Source organism: Quercus robur, chromosome 1, assembly GCF_932294415.1.
Source record: "Quercus robur chromosome 1, dhQueRobu3.1, whole genome shotgun sequence".
NCBI classification, from domain to species: Eukaryota; Viridiplantae; Streptophyta; class Magnoliopsida; order Fagales; family Fagaceae; genus Quercus; species Quercus robur.
The window spans coordinates 40,259,488-40,284,150 of NC_065534.1; the positions used below are offsets into that span (position 1 = coordinate 40,259,488).

Sequence of the window (24,663 nt, forward strand, 5' to 3'; positions counted from 1 at the left end):
TCACTTCTTAATCTCAACTCTAGCATTGGTCCTTTCAAAGGTTATTTGTGAGCCCAATGCAGCTAATGCATCTGTATATCGGTTATCTCTCCTCTGAGCATGCTCTATTTTGAATATACAAAATTTTTCCTCCATCCTTTGGGCTAGTGTCCTGTACGGAGCCAAACTTAATTCTTTAGAGGAAAAACTTCTTTAGCTTGGTATACCACCAAGTTAGAGTCGCCTATCACCCTCAAGTGTTTAATCCCCATCTCTAGGGCCATCGCCAATCTCGTCAGGTAAGCCTTATATTCTATTGTATTATTTGAGCATTGGAACTCTAACTTGAATGAGAGCGCTATGGTTTCTTCATCATTGCAATAAAGGACCACTCCTGCGCCTCTTGAATTCGTCATAGAGGAGCCATTGAATTTCATGACCCATTGTTCTTCGGCCATTTCTACCCTCCAGGTATCTCATCATCTAGTGGGGATTCCTCTTCTCTAGGAAATTGGGCCAACAAATTTGCTTTGGCCTAGCTCTTTACCGCTTTAGGTGTTCTCGCTTTTAAATCGTGCTATGATAATTGCAATAGCCACTGGGATATTCTGCCGGACAGAGTGGGTTGTTGAAGAAGCGCTTTGATTGCATGGGACTTCATCATCAAATGTACCTCATAGGCCAAAAAGTAAAGGCGTAACCTTTGCGACGCATAGACAACTACTAGCATACTCTTTCCGCCTTGGGGTATTGTGTTTCAGCATCCCTTAAGGCATGGCTTATGTAATACACTGGTTGTTCAATACTGAGCCCCAATGGTTGACAGGCTTGAGGCTAGGTAAAGCAACAACAGTTTTTTGCAAACTGGAGCCTGCATTGTGGGGAGGTTCATCATAATCTGCTGTAGCTTTTGAAAATCTTTCTGCTGTGTGTTTCCTCACTCGAAGCTCTGTCCCTTCTTTAATAACTTCTTAAAAGTCGATGTAATTGATGCTAGGCCTGATATAAATCTCCTAATGTAGGAGACTTTGCCAAGAAATTTTTTTAATTCTTTAACTGTGGCTGGTGGCTTCATAGTCACTGTCGCCACTACTTTGGCTGGATCTATGTCTATCCTTCTACTGTGGACCAAGAACCCTAAAAAGTTTCCAACAGATACTCCAAAAGTGCACTTTAACAGGTTCATTCTTAGCTTGAAAAGTCTGCATCTTTCGAACACCTTTCTCAGCACCTTGACATGATCTTCTCGCCTTCTTGAGTTCACCACTATGTCATCCACATAGTCCTCAATTTCTTGGTGCATCATGTCATGAAATATGGTGGTCATAGTGCGCTGATAAGTCGCGCTTGCATTTTTCAGCCTAAAGGGCATCACCGTGTAGTAAAAATTCCCAATGGGTATTCTAAAGGCAGTTTTTTCCGCATCTTTTGGTGCCATCTGAATCTGATTGTACCATGTGAATTCTTCCATAAAGGAGAACATGGAATTTGCAGAATCTATCAACAAATCCATGTTGGGCAACGAGAATTTTTCCTTGGGATAGATTTGATTAAGATTCCTAAAGTCAATGTAGCATTGTATATGCCTGGTCTTTTTTCTTTCACAGGTACAATGTTTGACAACCACCGTGGCTATTGAATTGGCTTGATAAATTTGGTAGCTAATAGCTTCTACACTTCCTTTATTATCTGCCCTTCTACTTCGGTATGGAACACCTTTGCCGGATGGGCCATTAGTTTAGCCCCAGGATCCATGTTAAGCGTGTGTACCACCAACGCTGGGTCTAGCCCAAGCATTTCACTATAATCCCATGCAAAAACGTCTTTGATCTCCTTTAATAACAGGATCAATTCTGCCTTTTCCTCCTCTGACAGCTTCGAGCTTATTGAAATTAGTCTTGGCTTCTGTGGGTCCGTACCCAGTTCGATTTCTTCTAGCTTTTCTTCTGTTGTTTCTTGTACTTCCTCCTCTGTCATGATCCTCTTTTCACCTTCCGTGTTACTTTCTTCCCTTGACCTTTCTTGAGCCACGTAGCATACCAGGGTCTTATGTTGTGGCCCTTCTCTTGGACCCCTTTGTGTGCCGCAGGTAGGCCCCGCGCACCTTAATAATTTATATATTATCTTGCCGTTAGGTGCTTGGACCTTGATGCATCGTGGCGTACTATTTGGCTTCGGGGTTGGCGCCTCTTTTCTTTTTCTCTTTCGCACCAATAACTCCCTCAAATAAGGTTTTGGGTCATCTTGAATGTCCTCCCACTTGGGGATGAAGGTGCTAATTGGCTTGGATACTAAACTTTCCTCGAATGGTGCCTACTCGTCCTAGAACATAGTTTCAACTAAGTGAGCTTATGCTTGCTTGAATAGGGATGGGTTTGCTGTAATCTATATCATTCTGCCATTCATTCTCCCTTTCATGCACTAGCGATTAGTGGATGGAATGAGGTGATGCTTATGCAACCATGGCCTTCCCAGTAGTATATGGTAGGAAACTATCATCTTCACCACATGGAATTGACCTAAGGAGGCTATTAGGCCTACCTTCAGCTATAACTTTACATATCCTACTGTGTACTCGCCTTTTCCTCCAAACCCCTTTACTTCCATCGGATACCCCTGAATCTTGTTCTTTGGTATTCCTGCTGCTTATAGCATGCTAAATGGGATGAGGTTCTCTGAAGCACTTGTGTCAACTAGGGCTCTCCTAACGGGAACTTGATTTATAGATGCTGCTAAGTAAAGAGACCTTATATGGTCTGGGTATCCCATCTCCATGTCTTCGTCGCTAAAAGTAATCTCATTGGTATCTTGTAGAATAGCTCTATCAGTCCGAGTCTCTGTGATAAGGCATTCCATTCCTGCTTTTGAGGTAATACTTACCAAAGCTTTTGTGGCCATTCTTCGTTCGTTTTCGGTGAGCTCTAATTGGTCAAACAAGTTCTTGAACAAGGAGCTTTTCTGCAGGGTTGTGATGGCTGCGACTAGCAGTGATGGTTTTTCCTCTTTGTCTTCACCTGAGTCTGCATAAATGACAACTGCTGCTACCTTCTTCCCTTTGTGATTAGGGAGTGGGTTCCTCTGGACCTCTGGTTAGGATAGTTCGAGGGTCCCTTGTTTGATCCTATGATGCACTAGTCTACGGAGTGTCCAACATTCTATGGCAGCGTGCTGCACATAGTTATGTAGGTAGCAAAAACGTGGGTCTCTACGTTTTTCTTCAGTGGGCTCTCTTGAAACATGATTGATTTTGAAAACTCCATCTACAATCCATTTGTCTAAGAGCACATCTAGCTCTTTTGGTGTACACGGTATTAGTGGAGGGCTCTTATATTCCTTCCCTTCTGACTTCTTTCTCTTCTCGCCCGTGGACATTGTCATAGCTTGCAGTGTAGATTTTCACTCTTTAGGCTTGTCAAAGCTCATCCTGATTGATTGGGCCGTTTTCCTGGCCTTCTGTAATAGCTAGGCGAACTAGGAAATTTCTAGGTTCTCCTGATAGCCCTATATTCCAAAATCATATTGCCTATACACATTTCTACCAACGTCTTCTCCTCCTAGTGATCATAGCAACCGAGGGCTATGTCCCTGAACCTCTTGATATACTTCACGAGGTATTCACCGCTTTTGTTCTTGGTACCTTGCAAAGTTACAAGCATCACCATTTCTTTCCCATGGAAATTCTTGGTGCAGAATACATCTACCATATCATCCCATGTCGGGATTGATCCTGACTTCAAGCCAGTGTACTAGATATATGCCCGGTCACATAAGGACTTTGAAAACTCTCGAAAGCAAAGGTCCTCGTTTGCTGCATAAGGACCAAAGGTATCTATAAACTTGCTTACATGCTCGACGACACTTCCCCTCCTGTCATCATATTGTGCAATGGTTCACAGCTTGTATCTATTTGGATATGGCTTGTTGAGTATCCTCAAAGGATATGGAGGTCTCCTAGAATAAAATCTTTCCTTAGGTGCCTTGGCCTTTTCTTATTTCAGTAGTGTTGCTACATCAGCCATCATGACAAAACGTTGTTCCACATTCTGTGGGCCACAGCCCACAGGAGTCTCTTCCTTTTCTGCCACATGCTCAGGATCATGTTGACTCCCCTTTTCTTTCTTCTTTTCGGCCTTTAGTTGGTGAATCTTCTCCATTAGTTTCTACCGGGGAATGCTATACTAATTGCAGCACTTTAATAAAGAAGTTAGTATTGTCAGCGAGATTCCTTTATTGCTGCTGTAGCCTAGCCCTCGCTCCATTGGCACCCTCTGCTTGATTGGGTTGGTGGGGCATGGCTAGCTTTGACTCTGCCTACGATGGCATAACACTCATATTCTACATCGTCTTTGATCTTGGGGACACAACTTGCAAGGGATTTGCTTGCTTTCCCTATCTTTCTCCCAACTCCCCAGCGGACTCACCAATTTAAATGTGGGGGCCTTTTTTGTATTATTGGGCCTCAACCCCTTCTGTTGTGCTATGGCCTATTAGGCTAAGGTAAGAGAGTTGAGACTGACCTTGCTAGAACCTCGCTTTAGGCCAACTTATGCACAAGCCAGGCTTACCCATCATAGAAGTTACTCACTTTGGAGAAAGGGCCTAAGTGGTTTGAGCTTCGGTTTACAATCTTCAGAGAGTGGATATGTCGTGAAGGAGAGAAAAGGTGGTGTATTGATGCAAGCCTCTACTCCTACTGCTTTACTTTCTCTTTGGTTTTTTTTTTCTCACTTAGGGTATGTTTAGTAATTGTTTTCTTCTTCAGTTTTCTGTTTTCAAAAACAATTTTCTGTTTCCTAAGGAAAAAAACTTGTTTGGTAACCTATTTTAGGCAAAAATAAAAAACTATTTTCAATTTCCATATTGTTAAGGAAATTGAAAACTGGTCTCGAGTTGTTTTGTTTTTTAGTTTTCAGAAGCTTTAGAAAACACGGAATAGGTCCTCTGCATTACACACTTTAATGAGCCAACACATTGGTTCAAACCATGTGAATAACAAAACATTTTATCTTTTTAATATATTTTTCACTCTTTCCCACGCTTGCAATTTTGGCTCTCAATTGTTAGCGCCTTCCTCTCCATCCCATGTATTAGAAACCCTTATATCTACTTCCTCTGTCTACCTCTGTGCCTCCACTTCCTCACAAAGGTACAATTGAAAACCATGATTGAGAGAACCACTTATAAGGTAAGTGATTGGTCTTCACCATAACTTCATGATTTCCTTTTGTTCTTCATTGGATTATACCATTCTTTATCTCGTTTTTTTCTTAGTCTCCTCTTCTAATTATATATATATATATATATATATATATATATATATATATATTTATGTTTGTGCATGATTGAGCAGCTCTGTGCAACTTTCAAAGTTTTTGAAGAGCTTCATAATTTTGGGGAAGTATTTCATAATTTTAGGGACCCAATCACTCAAAGGTACGGGTCTTTTCCTTTTTTCTTTGTTCATGGATTATTACACAATATATGTTCAATTAAATGTGTTTATGTATAGTGGTCATGCTTTAATTAATGAAATTTGGTTGATATTTGCACATGAAGCTAAATGCAACAAACCTTGGCTTGACTGGACCGTGTTATTGTTTATTAATGTATGGTAGTCTCTCCCCCTGTTCTGGTAGTGGCTGAACAGGGTATACACTTATATGGTGTAAATGGTTTGTTGGTTGTTGTTGAGAATGGTTTTTTTTTTTTTTTTTTTTTTTTTTTTTTTTGTGAGACCGAAGATAGAATATATATTACTGATTGAAAAAGTGTTACATGAAGAGTAATTTTTTTTTTTTTATTGATTATCTTTTATAATGCTTGATAATTATTATAGTTTCAATCTTACTTATATGATTAAAGTTTTAGGCTAGAATGTTATATACAAAACAATTGATTTATAATTTCTTTAGGTGTAAGGATTTTAAATACTTTGGAGCAAACGTGTTTTTGAATTAGAATAAATATAATTTAAAAAAAAAAATTAACCAAAGAAAACAAAATCCAACTTTTTCAAAAACAACTACCAAACAAATTTCTTGAATTTTGGTTTTGAAAAATGTGTTTTTCAAAACAACTAACCAAACGTGTTTTTCAATTTGGAAAAATAATTTTTTTTTTCCTTTTTCCTTTGAAAACAAGAAAACGAAAATAGTTACCAAGCATGCCCTTAGTCTTTCTACCTTTTATTTCTCTCTCCATGTTTTCTCTTCTCTATTCTTTCCTACTTCTTGCTTTTTCTTCCCTCCCCCTTTTACTATTCATGGATACCCCCTTTTATACCGTCTGTCAATGTGGGATTTACCCCTTTTGTCCCTCAACCATTTCTAACTTCTTGTGGGCATCTCTCCAGGACTGCCCACTCACTTGTTGGTTGTCCAGCCATTACCTCTACCCAGAGTGTGTTGGTTGCACCACTCTCCATTTCTAAACAAAATTAATTGTCTTGTTTCTTACCTCTCTTCGTTTTTGTTTCACCCTAATGGAAAAGGATTAAGCTACCCCACCACCTACCTCTATGGCATGTATCAAGTGGTCCTAGCCCACACTTACCTCTTTTGGGTGAAATGTCATTCTAGTAGGACATTTCCCCAAAGAAGCTTGGGTGGGAACTCCAGAATAGACCCCGTTTTTCTCCCCATCGCCAAACCACACCCTCTGAATACCTTGACCCGTGGCCCACCTCCCATGTATTGGCTAGGTACAAGTAGGTGGTGCCTTGGTCCTTTATGCACGCTCTACTTTGTTTCTGATTGTTTCTTTCTAGCCTTCACATTATTGCTGTTGCTCTTTCGTTGGCTAGTTTTGTTATGCATACTAGCTTGTGTTTATCCTTTGTGGCATGGAGGATTTTTGGGCTCATGTTTTCTTCCTTTTATCCTTTCCTGGGTTGGGTATTGTCCAGACGAAAGCTGTTGTCTCCATAGCCTGCTGGGCCCACATCTTGTGGTTGTAGGCCTTTTGGCCATTAATCTTGCCATACTACTTCATTGTGTTTGCCACGGCCTTATCTTGCCTTTACTTCTCATTAGCCCCATGGGCTTACTGGCTGGTGTTCCTATCGTATCAGCCCATTGACCCATTAATTCTCTCCTTTGGGCTTCCTCGGCCCATTTACTACATCTTTACCTGTTATCATTCATTATGAGCTTGTTGGTCATTATTCCTGCAATGTCAGCCCATTGTGTTTACCACTTTATTCCTTAGACTTCCTCAGTCCATTTATTTCTTCTTTACCTCTTTTTACTCCTATGGGTTTATTGCCTAATTTCTTGGGCTTCCTTAGCCCATTTACTACATCTTTACCTTTTATTACTCTTATGGGCTTATTGGCCCTTATTCTTGCTGTGCCAGCACAACTAAGTTTACCACTTTATTCCTTGGGCTTCCTCGATTTGTTTACTTCTTCTTTACCTCTCATTGCTCCCATTGGATTGGCTTACCATTTCATTCCTTGAGCTTCCTCGGCCCATTTACTTCTTCTTTACCTCTTGTTACTTTCATGGGCCTACTGGCCATCAATCTTGCCACGTCAGCCCACTAGGCTTGTTACCTCGTTTTTTTTACCATTTTGCCCCTTTTTTTCTTCTCATCTCTCTTATTGTTGGGTCGTTTATTAATGGGCATCAACACTTCCAGAATAGACCACTCCATTCTGTCATAAACTTTACTCATATCCACCTTCAAGGCCATAAAACCATCTTTCACATGATTGTTATGCTGCATGCTATGAAGAGTCTCAAAAACCACCATTATGTTGTCAGAAATAAGACGGGTTTTTGTGAAGGCACTTTGATTCTCAGTAATGATTTTTGTAATGATTCTCTTCAATTTTTTAGCCAAGACTTTAGAATAAATCTTATATAGGACATTACAAAGACTTATTGGTCTAAACTGGGAAACAAGTTTAGGCTTATTAACTTTCGGGATGAGAATAATAAAAGTATGATTGAGATGTTGAGGAAGGGAAGCAATTTTTTTTTTTTTTTTAAAGTACAGATTAAGTAATATTTGTACCTATAATAAAAAATAAATTACTTATAAGGTTTTATATAAATAGGGGCATGAAAGTAAATTCATACAAATTAAATTTGTATTTTCTCATTTTTCATCTCAATTAAATTATTAAACAAATTAGTTTTTCATCCATCCATTTTGCCATTCTCCTAACCAAACATATTGAGGAAAAATTAAAATATTTTTTATCTTCCAATATTTTATCCTCCAATTTTTCATTATTTTCTCATTTTTTATCCCTTAATTTTTCATCTCACAATCAAATGAAAGCCTTAGGGAGGTGTCAAATGTCAATAGACCATTGCTCCGCAATTAAAGATAACTTTTATAATAAGTTAAGATCGATATAATATATTAAAAGGCTTGCATTCTTGAACAAAATCCGAAAGAGAAAGAAATAAATAAATAAAATCTCTTGAGTGTTGAACGTGGCAGATGGATATAATCAAAGTAATGACAAGGAGAGGTACCTTATCCAGATTTCAAAGGTTTGACTGGCCGTTATGACCTGAAAAACCCGCCCTCTGTTTTTCCAACTACCATTTACAAAGTTTCAAGTTTCCATACCTAGTACTACTAAACAATGACATTATATAAACCCTAAACATAGTACAATCACTGTGTCTCTTTTTCAGTAACCTATTCTAACGCTTTTGAACCTATCTGTCTGTATCCGTAAACTCTGAAACCAAAAACCCTTCAGTAATCCTATACAAAAAAAAAAAAAAAAAAACCCTTCAGTAATGGCTGAGGTAGTTTTGGCAAATGGAGGAGCTGAGAAGAAGGTGATGTTGGCTATTGATGAGAGTGAGTACAGTTACTATGCGCTCACTTGGGTACTTGATAATCTCAAAGAATCTTTAAACAAGTCCCCTCTTCTCATCTTCATGGCTCAGCTTCCTACCAAAAATGCTTACACCTTTGCTGCCTCTCTTGGCTCTGCTCGTATGTACTGTCCTGTTTCACCCAGTTAAGTACTAATAATTTCTTTGCTTCTTAATTTTGTGTTCTTTGGTGTTTATTGGAGTATATAAGGTGAATTTGGGGCTTTAGAGTTTGGCAAATTATTGATTTTGTATTTCTATTTCTCTTCAGAAAGTTTGTATTTATGGAAGGGGAAAAAAATTAGAGATGGGTGTTGTACTCTTGTTTTTCTTTTATCCCCCAAAGCCTCGCTAACTCATGATGGTTATAGTTCTATGCTTATACTTGTTTAAAATCTAGTGTGTAAATTGTGATATGGAAGTGGGTTTGTGATTTAAATTAACTTGCCAAGCATAGAAAGTTTAATGAGCTTTTGGTGGGAATGTAACACAAACACCACAAAATAAAGGCTAAAGTGCAAGATACACCCTTAACGTTTGGGGATCTTCTGATTTTATATTCTGAAGTTTCAAAATTTGGATTCTACCCATTGAAGTTATATTCCATTTACACTTCTACGTGTAAAATTCAAATTTTAAAATTTTTGGATGTAATCCATAAATACCCCAAAATTTAGGGATGTAGTTTGCACTTTAGCCCAAAATAAATTACTATATAAAGAATCTATGACATGTGACACTTCAAAAAAGAACACACGCACAAGTTCTGCACTTGGCACTTTAATTAGTGGTACATGTTGAGTTTATTTTATTGAAATATGATTAGATGAGATGTACTGGATTATAATGAATTAATCTGATTTATGTTATGATTTCATAAATGTGCCAAATAAAATGAAAAGATATGATGTTTCAATAAATCTCTTCATTGTTTGTTTATAAATAAAGGGCCTGAAACAGATTCAATTTAATTTTTGTTTTTTCTCTCATTACTCTAGTCAAATACATCATTTTGTAAGAAATTATCTTTAGAAGAAACTTCAGAATTGTTGTCTGCTGGTCACTTTGCTATCATGGAGGTGAATTGCATGTAACCTGGCATTAAACTCTTTCAAGCAGGTCAATTATCACCTTAAGGACGATGTTCTATACACAACTCAAATATGCATTAATTTCTTATTATTGTTTCATACTTATTTTCTTCAAAAGTGCTGTTTAATAAGTAGGAAATAAGAACATTCATGGCGTTATTATGCTTTATTTTTTATTCAATTAGACAGGGGAGTATAGCTTTGTATTTTAGAATCAGAGCATGTACTTCCTACTTGAAGGGGTTTATTTAGACCCCTTCTGTTCCGGATGACTAACGGTGGTTAAGAAGTGGGGGAAAGTTTGTTTTCTCCTCATTTTGAGAGCTATTTTGTAAAAACTGCATTCTTCACCGTGCCCTTCTTTCCATTTTTCTTCTTTTTTCCCATATTTGAATAGTTACAATGGTGAGTATAAACTTTATTTGAGACATTGGAGTTTCTATTGACAAGTTTGCATGTTTGTCCATGACAGCTCAAGAGTTTAATAACTCCGTCAAAGAAAATCAGAACAAGCTCACATTGGCTCTTCTGGAGAAAGCTAAGGAAATATGTGCTAGTCGAGGGGTATGTCCACTATTTTTCATTCCTTTGTTTTAACAAAATTTTATATTATTGGCAGTAGCAACTCAATTATTATTCAATCCATTATGGTTTACTTCATAATTTAACAGCTAATGGTACTTGATAGTGTTGTGCGGGACATATCAATGTACATCATATTACTTAATTCCTAAATGAAATAAAGATGATTCATTTAAATGTATGGAAACACTCCTTTGGAGTCTTTGAGTGGTGGTTATTCTTTTAAAATCATCTGCAGCATAAACAAGTAAACTGGTAATAGTGCCCTATTAATTTGTATAATTAGCTCTTCCATTCTTTCTTTTCTTCCTTTGAAAGGTATTGCTATGGCCAGCAAGAAATTTCCTATTCCATATGAGCAAATCTTAATGTACATTATTTTTTTTAATGAATTTCATCTGTTTTTTTTTTAAATATTTGTGAAGTGACATCACTAATATGCAAGATAAAAGGGGGAGAAGAATTGGGAGGGGGGAGGGGGGATGATGTCATGCTTGTGGTGTAACTTACATAGGCAAAAGGTAAAGATAAATGTGCATGTTGATGGGTTTATAACTAATTATTTCTAACAAATTTCTCATTTATGTTATTGTTTGCACAACAATTTAGCAGTAAAGATGAGCAAAAATGATAATGAAAACTACAGACTGAAAGGCTGTAAAAAAATTCAGAAATGTACACTAGATACTAATTATCCGCAATGCCTTGTGTCAAATGATTACATAGTAACACATCTCCTACAGTACAAGTCTGACCTTTAAGGCTATCTGCAAGAATCGAAACCCTTTCATGCCTTGTACCTCAATAAATCATTGCTTTGTCCTTTGCTTCTTTTTGAAATACTACCTCATATAATCTCGTTGGAGATATCAATTTTCATTTTCTCTGTGAAAGGTGATATTGGCTCTCTGTATACTGTTTAGTAAACTATCCCCCGTTTTCCTCCCATAGACTCTCACTCATTTACACTCATAATTTTTTGAGTCTCCAAGATGTGATAATATTTCTTCCTTTTTTATTTTTTTATTTTAAATTCTCGTTCTTTTGAGTTTCAACATCCTTGTCTCAGCTCTGTTGCCAACGGTGCTTCCATAAAGGTTGAAGGAAGAGCATAAAGGGTAAAAATGAAAAAAAAAAAAATGTTTAGTTTGGTTTGATGATCTTGTATGCTATGTAAAATATTGAGCTGCTGTAGGCTTTTGGATTTTTGTGGTTGTCTCTTCAAAATTAAGGGTAAGACTATCTACCAACCACCTATCATAGACCTTATAGAAGTGGGAAGCCTTATGCACTAGATAAAACCTTTTTACTATTTCTAAGCACAGCAGTGAGTTTCTCATCTTAATCAGTCAGGCCATTGGTACTAAGAAAAAATGGCCTGCAGCGAGAAAGGTAAGCTTCTAACTACTCGTGTAGAACCTTTCAGTAGCATGAACATCACAAAAAGTAATCTTCTTTGGCCAGTGGGGCAATCTAATAGTTGAGAATGATCTTGTGGATACATCAATTTGACAAGTGAGTGGTAAGATGAAGCTTTAGTAAATATTCTGAACTAAAAATAAAATGAAAGGATGATTATCAGAACAAGGTACTGGGAACAACATTAAATTGTTTCTACAAAATCTCTTTAAATTGCTTCAAAAAAGTAATGACCCGTTGCTTTGTGTGAAAGTTCTTGCATGTTTTCATGCAGGCTACAATTCTATTTTAAACATAGTGAAAACTTCTAATATGGCCATATATTCTTGATGTATTTCTTATGTTTGTAATTTAAATATGACCTTGAATGAGCATCAATGGCAAAGAGTAGAAGGCTTTGTGTAATGAAGGGTTGACAGTGTAAGTTTCCTAATGGGCTATTGCAAACTCGTCTCTTAAGAGCCTTAGTATAAAGTTTCTGCCACATAATATCAAAGAAATTCAGACTTCTTTAGTCTTGAACCCTTAAACTCATCCTTTGAAGTTTCAACCTTTCTTTTTCTATTCTCTATTGTTTTGCTGTTGGATCTTTCCTCTTAATGCCTATTGTTGCATTTATTAGATAGAAATTTAATACTTTTTTGCTACATCAATTATATCTAAAAGTTTCTTTTTCACTGCATCAATGAGAATGCTTCAATCATCACAAGTTTGAAAAGATGAAGAAAACGTCTTAAATGATAGTTGTATGGAGAGTACATATACAGTGCAGTTTCTGTGCCATATGTTCTGTACTCATCTTTTTCTTAGCATAGGACCATCTATTTCACCCCTTTGGTCAAGAGATGACTATAAGCCTTAAACAACATTAATTTTTTGCTGCCTAACCGGCTCATCAAAATAAATTTGTTCAAATGATAATGATTACCTGCATTCAAAAAGTATACTTGTTTATACTCTTAAAATGATACTCAAGGTTGAGAGCTGACAAGATAGGATATAGATGTATACAAATGCACAGATTTCCTCCTTTGGAGCGTACAAGTGTAAGATTGGGGTTTGTTCATATTATTTTTGTAGGTAAACGCAGAAACACTTACAGAGGTAGGAGATCCTCAAACGGCTATATGTAATGCAGTTGAAAAGTTGAACATCAATTTGCTTATTCTAGGAGAGCGTGGTCTTGGAAAAATCAAAAGGTTAGTTTCCATTTAATCCTTTATTTTATGCAACATTGATGTGATTATTGATAGAATCAGCATTCATACAGACAAATGAAATCATAAATTTGCAACTTCAATTTCATGTATCGAATTAGAACTACATGTTATATTATTGATGGATGGTAAGATTCTGATGTTAAGATCATGTCAACATATTTAGATGTTTTAAATTTTTTACTCGTAAAAAGTTTTGTTTATGGAACTGCTGAACTTGAAGTTTATAAAGCTAGCTGCCATGATGCAATATTTTCGCCATTTCACTTAATTAACAGTAAATAGGACACATAACTCTTTTCCGCATTGTACTAACATTAAAGTGCATACATATGTGTTGTAGTTAGTTAAACTAGTAAAGTTTCTTGTCATTGAATATGGGAACTGGGATCAAATTATGTCTACAACAAAAAGAAACCCATTGGTGTCTTGGCCTTATGGTAAAGAAAAATCGTTATGGAGTAGATGCCAAATCTTACAACATCTATCAAAAAGAAAAGTAAAGAGGATATATATACACCCTTTCCGTGGATGCTCCAATCCTAAGTCCTATGTCTTTTAACCTGATTTCATGATCAACCACGAGAAGCCACAATAATACTTTATTTGATTTTTATTTTTATTTTTTATAATTTGATAATTGGGGGTGGGGAAAATATTAACTTTGTATTGTCTTCATTGGAAACACCAAGAGGTGACAACCAATTGAGTTACAAGGCTTTTGGCAAATAATTTATTTGACTTGCACATGCAAGTTCACTAATTTTCAGTTTTATATTTTGGAAATGATTGTTGGTTTACCAATCCACATGTCTGAAAATTCATTCTTTACCCTTCTTAATTCCACTTCTTATACAAAATTTACAAATGACTCGGGGGCTATTGCCCCACTGCATTCTATAATGTATGAAATCAGTTTGGCAAATTAAGAATATGCTTATCATGATACTTTACATCCTATGGCAAAGAAGGTCTTCCAATTATTGAATACTAATATACCATGGTGTTGATACAGAGCTATTCTGGGGAGCGTGAGCAACTATTGTGTTCAGAATGCAAAGTGTCCTGTCCTTGTTGTGAAGAAACCTTAGTTACAGGGCATTCTACATGGTCAATTCATGACAAAGTTTGTTTAGATGTTGGTTAATACAATTGAAGTTGATACAATTTACAATGTAAAATGACTTCATAATCAGAATGTTTTATGATGTGTTCAATGTGTTTAAACTCACATATAGACTCTAATGTTCTACTAAATGTAATGAATTACAAGAATGAAAAGCGATCTATTTGAAATAATTTGATATTTTCTGTGGAACAATAGAATCATTTGCATAGAAGAATACTGTGGAGCAATATCAGAAAGCGGCCTTTAATTTAATCAATTGATATAATTTGAGTAGCAAGGTGGAACACTAATTTCACAAAGAAAAAGAGTGCTAGATTACTAGAAGTATCTTGTTTTATACATTCAAAAGCAATGACTAGAACCATGTATTTTATTGATACTGATCGACATGTATGGTCTAAAGCTTCAGCATACACTATAGAAGAAATAAGTATTATCACTTAAAGTAATGGTTGAGAATGGCTGCCAACCGAACTCCAGCTTGAGCCAACCGCTTATTGACTACTGGTAACCGGGAGAGAAAATATTCATCTGCAAACAGTTTTCATATTATTTCTCTATACCAAGAAGAAATGAGCATGCAGAACTGGAAAACTTGTAAGAATCTACTCTTTACCTTCTAAAACTGAACCTTCAGTCGCATCTTTGTATGCCCAGTCACAGGCTGCTTCAATGCTTTCAGAGGCATATCTGAGAAAAATAACCAACTTCATCTATCCTTAAATTTCAATCAAGTGTATTATGATACCCTTATCAAGAAATGCTTCATATTTGATCTTGCAATGATCAATGACTAAAGTTGCATAACTAGTAAAACAAGTCATATACACATTAACAATGTCGCTTTTGTTCAATAAGTTGAGACAGACAAGAGAAAAGAAAGGATAGGAAACAATGTGTCCATCTGTGCAGAGATTTAAGTGAATATAATTTAAGCGAGAAACGATATCTTATATAAAAAAAAAAAATAATAAAAAAAAAAAAAAAAAAAAAAAAAAAAAAACCTGCCTTTTTAAGGGAAAAAGGAGACATCTTTTTATTGGTAAAATAGTGAAAAAAGATGACTTTTTTGAAGACAGGCAATAAGTTAAAAAAAAGAAGAAAAAAAGAGAGAAAGAAGTATAATGTATTGGCTAACTAATACTTCATTCATAGTACCTTATGACAATGAAATGGAACTTGCTAAAAAATTCTAGGTTAATGAATTGTGGTTGAGAAACATACACGTCTGCACATGTTGTATCAGTATAACTGCAGCTCTCCCAGCTCTTAACTTGATCGGCCCAGCCAGTCTGTAGTTTGAAATATATTTACAGAACAAAATTGATACACATTATGGAAAATAAACCAAGTACTAAGTCTAATACAGTCACTAAGAAAGTGTCAAATAAGCTACCGTAATATTTTTTTGAATTGCATCAATCTGGTCTGCCAAATTTGAACTATAGAACCTTTCTTGTGCTGTCTCTATAATGTTGTCATCCCATATCTGTATGAATAAATGTGAGTTTACAAATCATAAAAATAGGCAGCTTTTTTGTATAAGCTATGGTCAGTTGACAACTACACTCACATGGTGAAGATTTTGCTTCCTTGTGTACCAGTGAACTTCAATTGTATTGCCTCCCTTGTCTGAAGCAAAACCGCAGTGTAGAGGCTGCATTAAACAAGTACTATAGTTAATAATGCACACATCCAGACATGCTATGTATATTCAGATCATCTTTAATGCGACTCATACCTGATGAATATCACCCAAAAAATGAGAGAAAAACAGGAGTGCTTCAGTAAGGTTATCTGGTAGTAACAATTAATTGCATTAGAAACACGATTTGGTCAGAGAAGAACTTCTACGAAAAAAAAAAAAAAACCAATGAAGAGGTTGTACTAAATATTATAGTTTTTGGTTCAAGAATTTACATGAATTCTTACCTTTGCTGCTGGAATCTATCAACTGGCTGGTGTAATTTTGAATTGCTCCTGCAACACACCTCCCTTCCCTTCCATTTTCATCCTTGCAATCCCCTGAACATTAAAAGTACTGTTTAGCATGACATGATGTCAGCCTACACGGCATGGCTTATACTTTATCCTATCATCACCAACGCGTGGCTTAAGAAGTCATTTGGACGTTAAGTGCGTTATATTTTCCTATAGAAATTTATTAGAAATAATTATGAAGCTATTTTTGATAAATTATCGATTATTCCAAAATATTAAATTGTTAGTGGGCCTCAACATGTGGGATATGGGTGGAAGTTTCAAAGTTTTAAACGGAAGGTAGAGTAGAGACAAGATTCGAACTTAAAACCAAGTACCATGATAAATATTACTGATTATCCTAAAAAATTAATAAGCTATTAAAAAATGAGAAATTTAATCATTATCTAATACTCTTCGCGTAAAGATTCTGTCTTATATATGTACCACCAAGAGAGAGATAAGACTCACTCGAGAACTTGTAATTGCAAACATCAGGGGTATTTACAAAGTGAAGGGGTCTTGACCAGGGATAATGAAACTTGATCTGATCTGCCCATATACACACACTCCCTAAGTCATTCTGTGCAGATTTTGGAAGCAGTTCTTCCACTATCTCAGCAGCTCCTTTGTTCAAGCGAGACTGTTTATATCACCACAGAAAACAAATAAACATGGTATAAATATTTCTGATCACACAGACAATACATTGAGATTAAGAAAGAAATTATTAAGCACCTGAGCAATGCTACAAACTATGTAATGCCCATCATGTCCCCAAGCATCAATGACTGGGAAGAGAAGCACCAGTGATACAATAGCCACTATCTGGAGTTTGCAGTATTCCATCTTCCTTCACTGCAAAATTACTACAACTTCATGTCATATATAGCACTAGAGAACTCAGAAAGGAAACTAGAGCTCAGGATTGGTTAGTGTGAACTGTATGAATAATCCATTTTATGGAATAATACATGTCTTTTTCAGAAAGAAATCATATTAATGATTGTCTTGCCAAAGGATGAAATATACATTTGTCTTTTAGCTTTCTACCAGGACATATACTGATTAAAGTATTAAAGTAGGAAGCAAAAGTAAATGCTAAAAATCAATCTGTTCACATTTACAGTTTTGATATTTTGAGTAAAGTGACCATTCCTATTGTAGTAACGGTAACGTGTTTATATGGGACATTAGGCATGCTACAATGAATGACTTTGATGTTACGTGCCTGAAAAGGAAAGGAATTGAAAAAAAAAAAATCAGAAATGAAGGATAATGCGGGGTGGGCTTTTTGTGACTATAACGTTACTTATGACTCCAAAAATGGCACAATCTAAAGAATATATCGTAAAGATTCTGCACAATAATATAGAATGATTGTAATTTCTGAATTTTGCATTTAGTGGTTCTATGAGATTTGACATAATGTCAAATATTCTAGAATAAAATCGATCTTAAAATTTGATATTGTGAAAGGGCAATGACTCTAAACATACCAAATAGAAAATGAAATCTTAAGTTAACCAATTAAGTACATATGAGGAAGGTCAAAAGATGCCACTTTTAAAAATCATGAAAGGTGTCGATTTAATGGTCATTAGGCTTACTCCCATGTGGTTTGGTGGACACCAAGTCCTACATTTGCTTCCCGCGATAAGATCATTGGAGAAAAACCGGTTTAGTTCTCATCTCATTGATAAACAAAAAAACCAACAACACCCTAAACAGGGCTCTCACTTTTGGAGCTGGAGGTCAGTGGCTCTAAAGTAAAATAAACATATAAATAAAATCCATTTCCAAAAATTCTTTACTAGTATAACAGTTCTATACCATCATATAAGTGGAAAATTATACATAAGATTAATTTATCTTTCATGAGGATTTCTTACCAAAGTCGCAATGATTTTCTTTACCTTTTCTCTGCCGTGAGAAACTAAAGCATTCATCATTTTACTTTTCAAAATCATGTTTTTCTCTGTCAATAGAGAAGGGAGACTTTGACCTCTTATCTCTTTGTCAGTAGAAGTAGCTGTTCCTTTTTGGTAGACGTTTGTTCCCTAAGGTAACAGAGTTACTTGTAGGGCTAGTAGGGTCTGTTTTGTTTTGGGGTTTGGGAAACACTGATAGCAAGGATGGACAATCTTATGAACAACTGGCGAAACTTATCGCTAAACGATAGGGAAGGAGGTAAACTAGCAGTGAAGAAGGATAAAGCATCACATGAGCATACAATTGTGGCAAAATTCCAAAAGAAGAGAGCCTTAAATATTGATGCAGTGATCAGAACTTTCAGTCCTCTTTGGCGCTCACAGAACGGGTTTAAGGTCCGTAACGCCGAGGACCACATTCTTTAGTTTGTGTTTGATAATCCGGAGGAGGTTGAAAAAATCTTGGCAAGCGAACCATGGAGTTTTGATAGACATTTAGTTGTTCTTTAGAAACTGGATAAGGCAATCCCAGTACATGAAATGCCATTAAACACAGTGTCGCTTTGGGTGCAAGTCCACAACATTCCGGTTGGATACTTGAACAGGGGAGTAGCTGAGGATTTATGCGATACAATGGGGACAATGGATCATAATGCGAGTGATATGGAGGTTGATTGAGGTAGTTTTATCCGAGTCTGAGTGCGAGTGGATATTTCTCTGCCTCTTTGCAGGGGACGAGTTCTATCCATAGAGGACGATGAAGATTATTGGGTGACATTCAAATATGAACGTCTCCCTAATATATGCTACTGGTGTGGGTGTTTGGATCACTCAGACAAAGACTGTAACAGATGGTTGGCGAGTGAAGGAACGTTAAAAAAAATGATCGGGCGTATGGAGCGTGGATTAGAGCAGCCTTCGCTCCGGCGAGTCGCAAGGCAGTGGTGGTGGTGTTGGGGTTCTATGAAGATAAAAAAGGGAAGCTGCCAAAGTTAGCCAAACCGGTGACTAGAAAACATTCACCACCGGCGACAGAAACAAGGGCAGACGTTACAGAACCAGGGTAGGGTGCGGAAATAGTTATAGAAGAAACAGAGGAGCAAATTATGGACTCATTGATTGCACCAGAATCATTAAGTGTTGAAACGGCTAAGGGAGACAATCATGGAATTAAAGGAGATTTATTGGATGAGCAAATATTGGAGATAGACAGGGAATTAAATGGGATCGAAATTTCAGGGAATGAGATAAAGGGAGTTATTGGTGCTAATAAAGAGCCAGATTTGGCCGTTCCAAAAAATAAGGAGAAAAAACATGAAAGCGGCGCTAGGGTTGTAACTGAGAAGGGTGCTGAGCACGTGCCTAACTTAAGTGAAAACCCTAATTTTAATAAGGCAACACTCCAACCCGATGTGTGTGAAAAAAATTCTGGCAGTGCACGAAGTGGGCAGACTTCTACCAGAACATGGATTAGGATAACCAGAAAGGCAAAATATTTGAATGATGAAGGAAAAGGAGGGATTGACCATAGCATCAAACGGTCTTTCATGGAAGTGGATGGGTGTGAGGGTCAAAAGAAAAGAAGGTTGGATCCTTCAAAGAGCAAAACGAATGTACCAGTGGTGAAGGCTGAGTGTCAGCCCCGCCAAGAGCAATGAATCTCCTATGTTGGAACTGTCGGGGGTTTGGGAACCTCCAAACAGAGCAGGAGCTTGGGGATTTGATCCGAGCACAAGATCCCTCAGTCGTGTTCTTAGCCGAAACATGGCTTGACAAAGCAAGGCTAGAAGAGATATGTGTTAAGTTGAAACTTGGTGGTATAATCGAAGTATGTCGGGACACAAGAGGAGGAGGTATTGTAATCTTTTGGAAAAAGGATGTCGATTTTTCTTTAGGCACCTTTTCTCCAAACCATATCGATGGCATTTTGAACAAAGGGAAGGAGGATGAATGGAGGTTTACGGGGTTTTATGGAGAGCTAGAAACACAGAATCATCATATATCATGGACTTGCCTTCGGAGACTAAAGAATAGGAATGCGATCCCTTGGTTGTGTGCAGGTGATTTCAATGAGATTACTCGCAGTCATGAAAAAAAAGGAGGAAGATTGAGGCCTGAAAGACAAATGGTTGATTTTAGGGATGTCCTTGATGAGTGTGGGTTCAGAGATCTTGGTTTTGTGGGAGGAAAATTCACATGGTGTAATGGCCATCCGGATGGCTTCACTATTTGGGAAAGACTAGATAGAGCGGTAGCAACCATGGAGTGGGTAGAAAAATTTCCTACTACTAAAGTGATGCACTTGGAGTGTGGTTCATCGGACCATAAACCTATCCTTATTTGCTTGAATGGGATACCAAAAATCCGACAAAAACCATGGCGTTTTGAACACATGTGGCTGATGGAAGAAGGATGTAAGGAAGTAGTTGAAGAAGCATGGGTACATGAAGCAAATGGGCATGCCATGGCTCAGGTTGAAGGCAAAATAGGGCGTTGCCAATCTAAACTGACATGGTGGAGCAGGATGGCTATTGGAAATATAACTCGGCAATTAAAGGAAAAAAAGGAGCAGCTACGCAAGGCTGAAGATACAGCTATAGATGGGAAATCCATGAGTAGGGTATTTCGGCTTAAGGGGGAGATAAATGATCTTCTTTCCAAGGAGGAAAAATGTGGAGGCAAAGATCACGTACTCTATGGCTACATGAAGGGGATGGAAACACTAGATTTTTCCATAGTCAAGCTACGCATAGATATCGGAGAAATAGAATTGAAGTGCTAGAAAATTTGGTTGGGAAAAGGTGTGAGGAAGAAGGGGAGATAGCAAATATATTGATAGCATTCTACACCAATTTATTTTCCTCATCCTCTCCGGATCTGATTGAGGAAGCTTTAGAAGCAACTCCATTGGTGATTACAAAAGAGATGAATGATGAACTTGCTGCCCCTTTCAAAGAAGTGAAGTGGAATTAGCCATAAAGCAGATGGATCCTCTAAAAGCACCCGGTCCGGATGGGATGCCTCCATTATTCTTCCAACAATTTTGGCCAACTGTAGGGGAGGATGTGACAGAGGCAGTCCTAACTTGCCTTAATTCTAGTACGATCCCTACTTCCATCAATCAAACCTTCATCACACTCATTCCGAAGGTAAAAAGCCCGGTAAAAGTTTCTGAATTCCGCACTATAGCACTGTGTAATACTCTTTACAAGATTATTTCTAAAGTCCTTGCAAATAGACTTAAGAAATTATTACCTTGTGTTATTTCGGAATCTCAGACTGCCTTTCAGTCTAGTAAAGCTATTTCTGATAATATATTGGTGGCTTTTGAAACTCTACATCATATGAAATCACAAAAATCTAAAAAGACTGGTTTTATGGCTATGAAGTTAGATATGAGCAAGGCGTATGATAGAGTTGAATGGAAGTTTTTGATGATGATTATGGAGAAAATGGGCTTTTGTGAAAAATGGAAGTCTCTTAATTTTGAGTGTATTAGCACTGTGTCGTATTCGATCTTGGTAAATGGTGAGCCTAAGGGAGATATTAGACCTACTAGGGGGATTAGACAAGGCGATCCTTTGTCACCCTATCTTTTTTTGCTATGCTCGAAGGGGTTGAATAGGTTGCTTCAAAGGGCAGCCAACAATGACAAAATAAGGGGCTTTTCTTTATGCAAAAATGGCCCAAAAATCTCACACTTATTTTTTGCAGATGATAGCTTGGTGTTTTGTAGAGCTACCATGTCGGACCTACATGAAGTCCAAGCCATTCTTTCATTATATGAATGTGCTTCAGGTCAAAAGCTCAACCGGGAGAAAACTTCTATATTTTTCAGCAAGGCAGTAAATGTAGAAAGAAGGCAAGAGATTTCAGACTTCTTGGGGGTTTCGGAGGTAAAAGAATATGAAAAATATCTTGGCTTGCTGGCGGTGGTTGGAAGGAATAAAAAGGAGAGTTTAAGATACATAAAGGAAAGGGTATGGAATAAAATACAAGGGTGGAGAGAAAAACTATTATCTCAAGCAGGCAAAGAAATTCTATTGATGGTGGTGGTGCAAGCTATTCCATCCTTCGCCATGAGCTGCTTCAAATTACCGATGAGTCTATGCAATGAGATTGAGGCTATGATTCGAAAATTCTATTGGGGGCAGAAGGGGGAGCAAAGAAAGATCCATTGGAAAAAATGGGAAATTCTTTGTAAACCAAAGTTGGAGGGAGGCATGGGATTCAAGGACCTGGAAAAATTCAACGATGCTATGCTAGCTAAACAGGTGTGGAGGCTATTAAGGGATCAGAATTCTCTCTTCTTTCATGTCTTCAAGGCCAAATATTTTCCAAAGGGTTCGATCTTGGAAGCTACAACTTCATCTGGGTCATATGCATGGCAAAGTATTATGAAAGCCAGGAAGGCAATCTCAAAAGGAATGAGGTGGAGACCTTTGTGCCTAACAAACCAGAGGGATGTTTTAATATGGCCGGGTTGTCCCAATGGGGAGTATTCAGTCAAGTCTGGTTACAAACAGCTATGTGAAGAGGAAAACAGTTCGGATGCATCGGCCTCAGATGGCTCAGTCTAGAAAGCTTTCTAGAAACGTCTGTGGAATATCCGGGTGCCAAACAAAATTAAAACATTTCTTTGGCGAGTATGCTCTGACGCACTACCTACAAAAGTGAACTTGAAGAAGAGAAAAATTCTTGAAGACACATGATGTGGCACCTGTCTTTCATCTCAAGAGACCACCCTCCATGCTATCTGGAGTTGTGAAGAATTTCAAGAAGTTTGGCTCCCCTATTTCAGCTGGGTTCGAACAGAGTACCCGAACATTAATGAGGTTCAGGAGCTAATTAACCTGGTTGGGATGCAGAAATAGAGGCTGGAATTGTTTGCGGTAATGGCATGGTTTGTTTGGAATCGTAGGAACAAAATTCGGCTCAAAGAACCCAGCTTGGATAAGAGCATAATTTTTAGTGCAGCAGCGCAATATCTCTCGACGTTCCAGTTGAAGTTTCCGATGAAAGTGGCTAAGCCCCCTGCAATTGCGATGAAATGGAGTCCACCGTTGGGCGAGGGGTATAAAACCAACTATGATGGGGCAGTTTTTGAAGAGTCGGGTGAGGCAGGGATAGGTGTGGTTGTGCGAAATGCTACTGGCAAAGTGCTAGCTGCACTTTTTGAAAAAATTCCTTACCCTGGCATGGTGGAGTTGGTGGAAATCCTAGCTGCAAGAAGGGCTGTTTGGTTCATTGTGGAATTGGGCATGTCACAGTCAATATTTGAAGGAGACTCAGAGATAGTTTATAAGGTGTTGAAATCAGTTGATGTGGGCCACTCCTCAATCGGTCAATATGTGAAAGACATTATGTCTATTTCCGGTTCGCTTCGAACTCTCTCTTTCTCTCATACTAGGAGGCAGAGTAATTGTGTGGCTCATGCCTTAGTCAAGAGAGCAAGATTTTCTTTTCCGTTGTTAGTCTGGATGGAGCATGTTCCGCCAGACGTGATTCCTGCTGTACTTTCAGACTTATAGTTTTCTAATAACATTTCGTCATATTGATTCTCAAAAAAAAAAAAAAAAAAAAAAAAAAAAAAAAAAAAAAAAAAACTTCGTATGCTCTTTAAAGACCTCCAAAACGTTTTATATTGATGCTTGGCAAGCATCAACCATCAAGTACGTGTATTATAATTCTCAAAAAAAGTATGTGTATTATATGTCAAATATATGTAACGTATACAAAGAATTGATCATTACATTATGTATGATGTGAAAATATAATTATTATTACGTCAATGCTTTTCTTCACGTTAACGATTGGATTATTTTCTCACATTTTCTCCACTTTTGGAGGTGCTTTATTTATTTATCCTTTATTAGCTTAAATTTCCTCCGAAAGACTTTATAATTACAATTTACAACAATTTTGTTTTTGACAAACATCAAGTATGTGACTTACATAAACCAAGAATAAGTTATTACATTATTTTTTATATGAAAATATATATAACATTATGTCAATGCTTTTCATCACTTTATGAGCTATTTTGTCATGCATTTTCTCAGTTTTGGGTGTATTTTCTTTTTCATTAGCTTAAAAACTAAAAACCCACCAAATAGTTTTATATTGACATGAGCTAAGATCGTATTTGGGAAGTATCATATTCTTCTATTACACAAGAAATGCAGTTAGCATAAAAGATAAATGAGTCATTAAAATATATTAGTCATACCCATATGATACTAAAAATATTTATATAGACGGTGGGTTCCAGTTAGCTCAACTAGTAAAGTCTCTAACGGTCGAATAAAAGATCTAGAGTTCAATTCCCATCTACACCAAAAACTGATTGGTATGGTGTCTTGGCTTGATGATAAAAAGATATTCTTAAGAGTGGACGCTATAGGTTAAAAATCTCTCAAAAAAAAAATATTTATATAAACGCATAAGACACACACATAATTGTTTGTTATGATAAATGACTAAATATGTCTAGTC

General features: G+C 37.0%; 3 protein-coding genes across 3 annotated transcripts; 2 read left to right on the forward strand and 1 right to left on the reverse strand.

Moving 5' to 3' along the window:
• Positions 1-8,536: 8,536 nt before the first annotated feature.
• Positions 8,537-14,427, forward strand: LOC126689853 (uncharacterized). Its single transcript, XM_050385026.1, has 4 exons — positions 8,537-8,964; positions 10,383-10,474; positions 12,992-13,110; positions 14,144-14,427. Exons 1-4 carry the CDS (start codon positions 8,739-8,741, stop codon positions 14,217-14,219), a joined length of 513 nt encoding a protein of 170 aa, XP_050240983.1. The 5' UTR covers positions 8,537-8,738; the 3' UTR covers positions 14,220-14,427.
• Positions 14,428-14,474: 47 nt separating this feature from the next.
• On the reverse strand, positions 14,475-17,251 carry LOC126689845 (endonuclease 2). Its single transcript, XM_050385019.1, has 9 exons — positions 16,976-17,251; positions 16,709-16,880; positions 16,190-16,282; positions 15,999-16,054; positions 15,831-15,914; positions 15,654-15,746; positions 15,482-15,549; positions 14,874-14,947; positions 14,475-14,788 (listed from the first exon to the last, which is right to left on the reverse strand). Exons 1-9 carry the CDS (start codon positions 17,084-17,086, stop codon positions 14,694-14,696), a joined length of 846 nt encoding a protein of 281 aa, XP_050240976.1. The 5' UTR covers positions 17,087-17,251; the 3' UTR covers positions 14,475-14,693.
• A 5,812-nt stretch (positions 17,252-23,063) lies between these two features.
• On the forward strand, positions 23,064-23,699 carry LOC126710411 (uncharacterized). Its single transcript, XM_050410887.1, has one exon. It carries the CDS (start codon positions 23,064-23,066, stop codon positions 23,697-23,699), a length of 636 nt encoding a protein of 211 aa, XP_050266844.1.
• The last annotated feature ends 964 nt before the right edge of the window (positions 23,700-24,663 follow it).

Coding starts and splice junctions, on each gene's coding strand:
- LOC126689845 (XM_050385019.1), bottom strand. CDS start 17,086: ATGGAATACTGCAAACTCCAGATAGTGGCTATTGTATCACTGGTGCTT. Junction 16,283..16,708: donor TTGCAATTACAAGTTCTCGA/GTGAGTCTTATC, acceptor TTTAATGTTCAG/GGGATTGCAAGGATGAAAAT. Junction 14,948..15,481: donor GATACAACATGTGCAGACGT/GTATGTTTCTCA, acceptor TATTTTTCTCAG/ATATGCCTCTGAAAGCATTG.
- LOC126689853 (XM_050385026.1), top strand. CDS start 8,739: ATGGCTGAGGTAGTTTTGGCAAATGGAGGAGCTGAGAAGAAGGTGATG. Junction 8,965..10,382: donor GTACTGTCCTGTTTCACCCA/GTTAAGTACTAA, acceptor TGTCCATGACAG/CTCAAGAGTTTAATAACTCC. Junction 10,475..12,991: donor AAATATGTGCTAGTCGAGGG/GTATGTCCACTA, acceptor TTATTTTTGTAG/GTAAACGCAGAAACACTTAC.
- LOC126710411 (XM_050410887.1), top strand. CDS start 23,064: ATGGCATGGTTTGTTTGGAATCGTAGGAACAAAATTCGGCTCAAAGAA.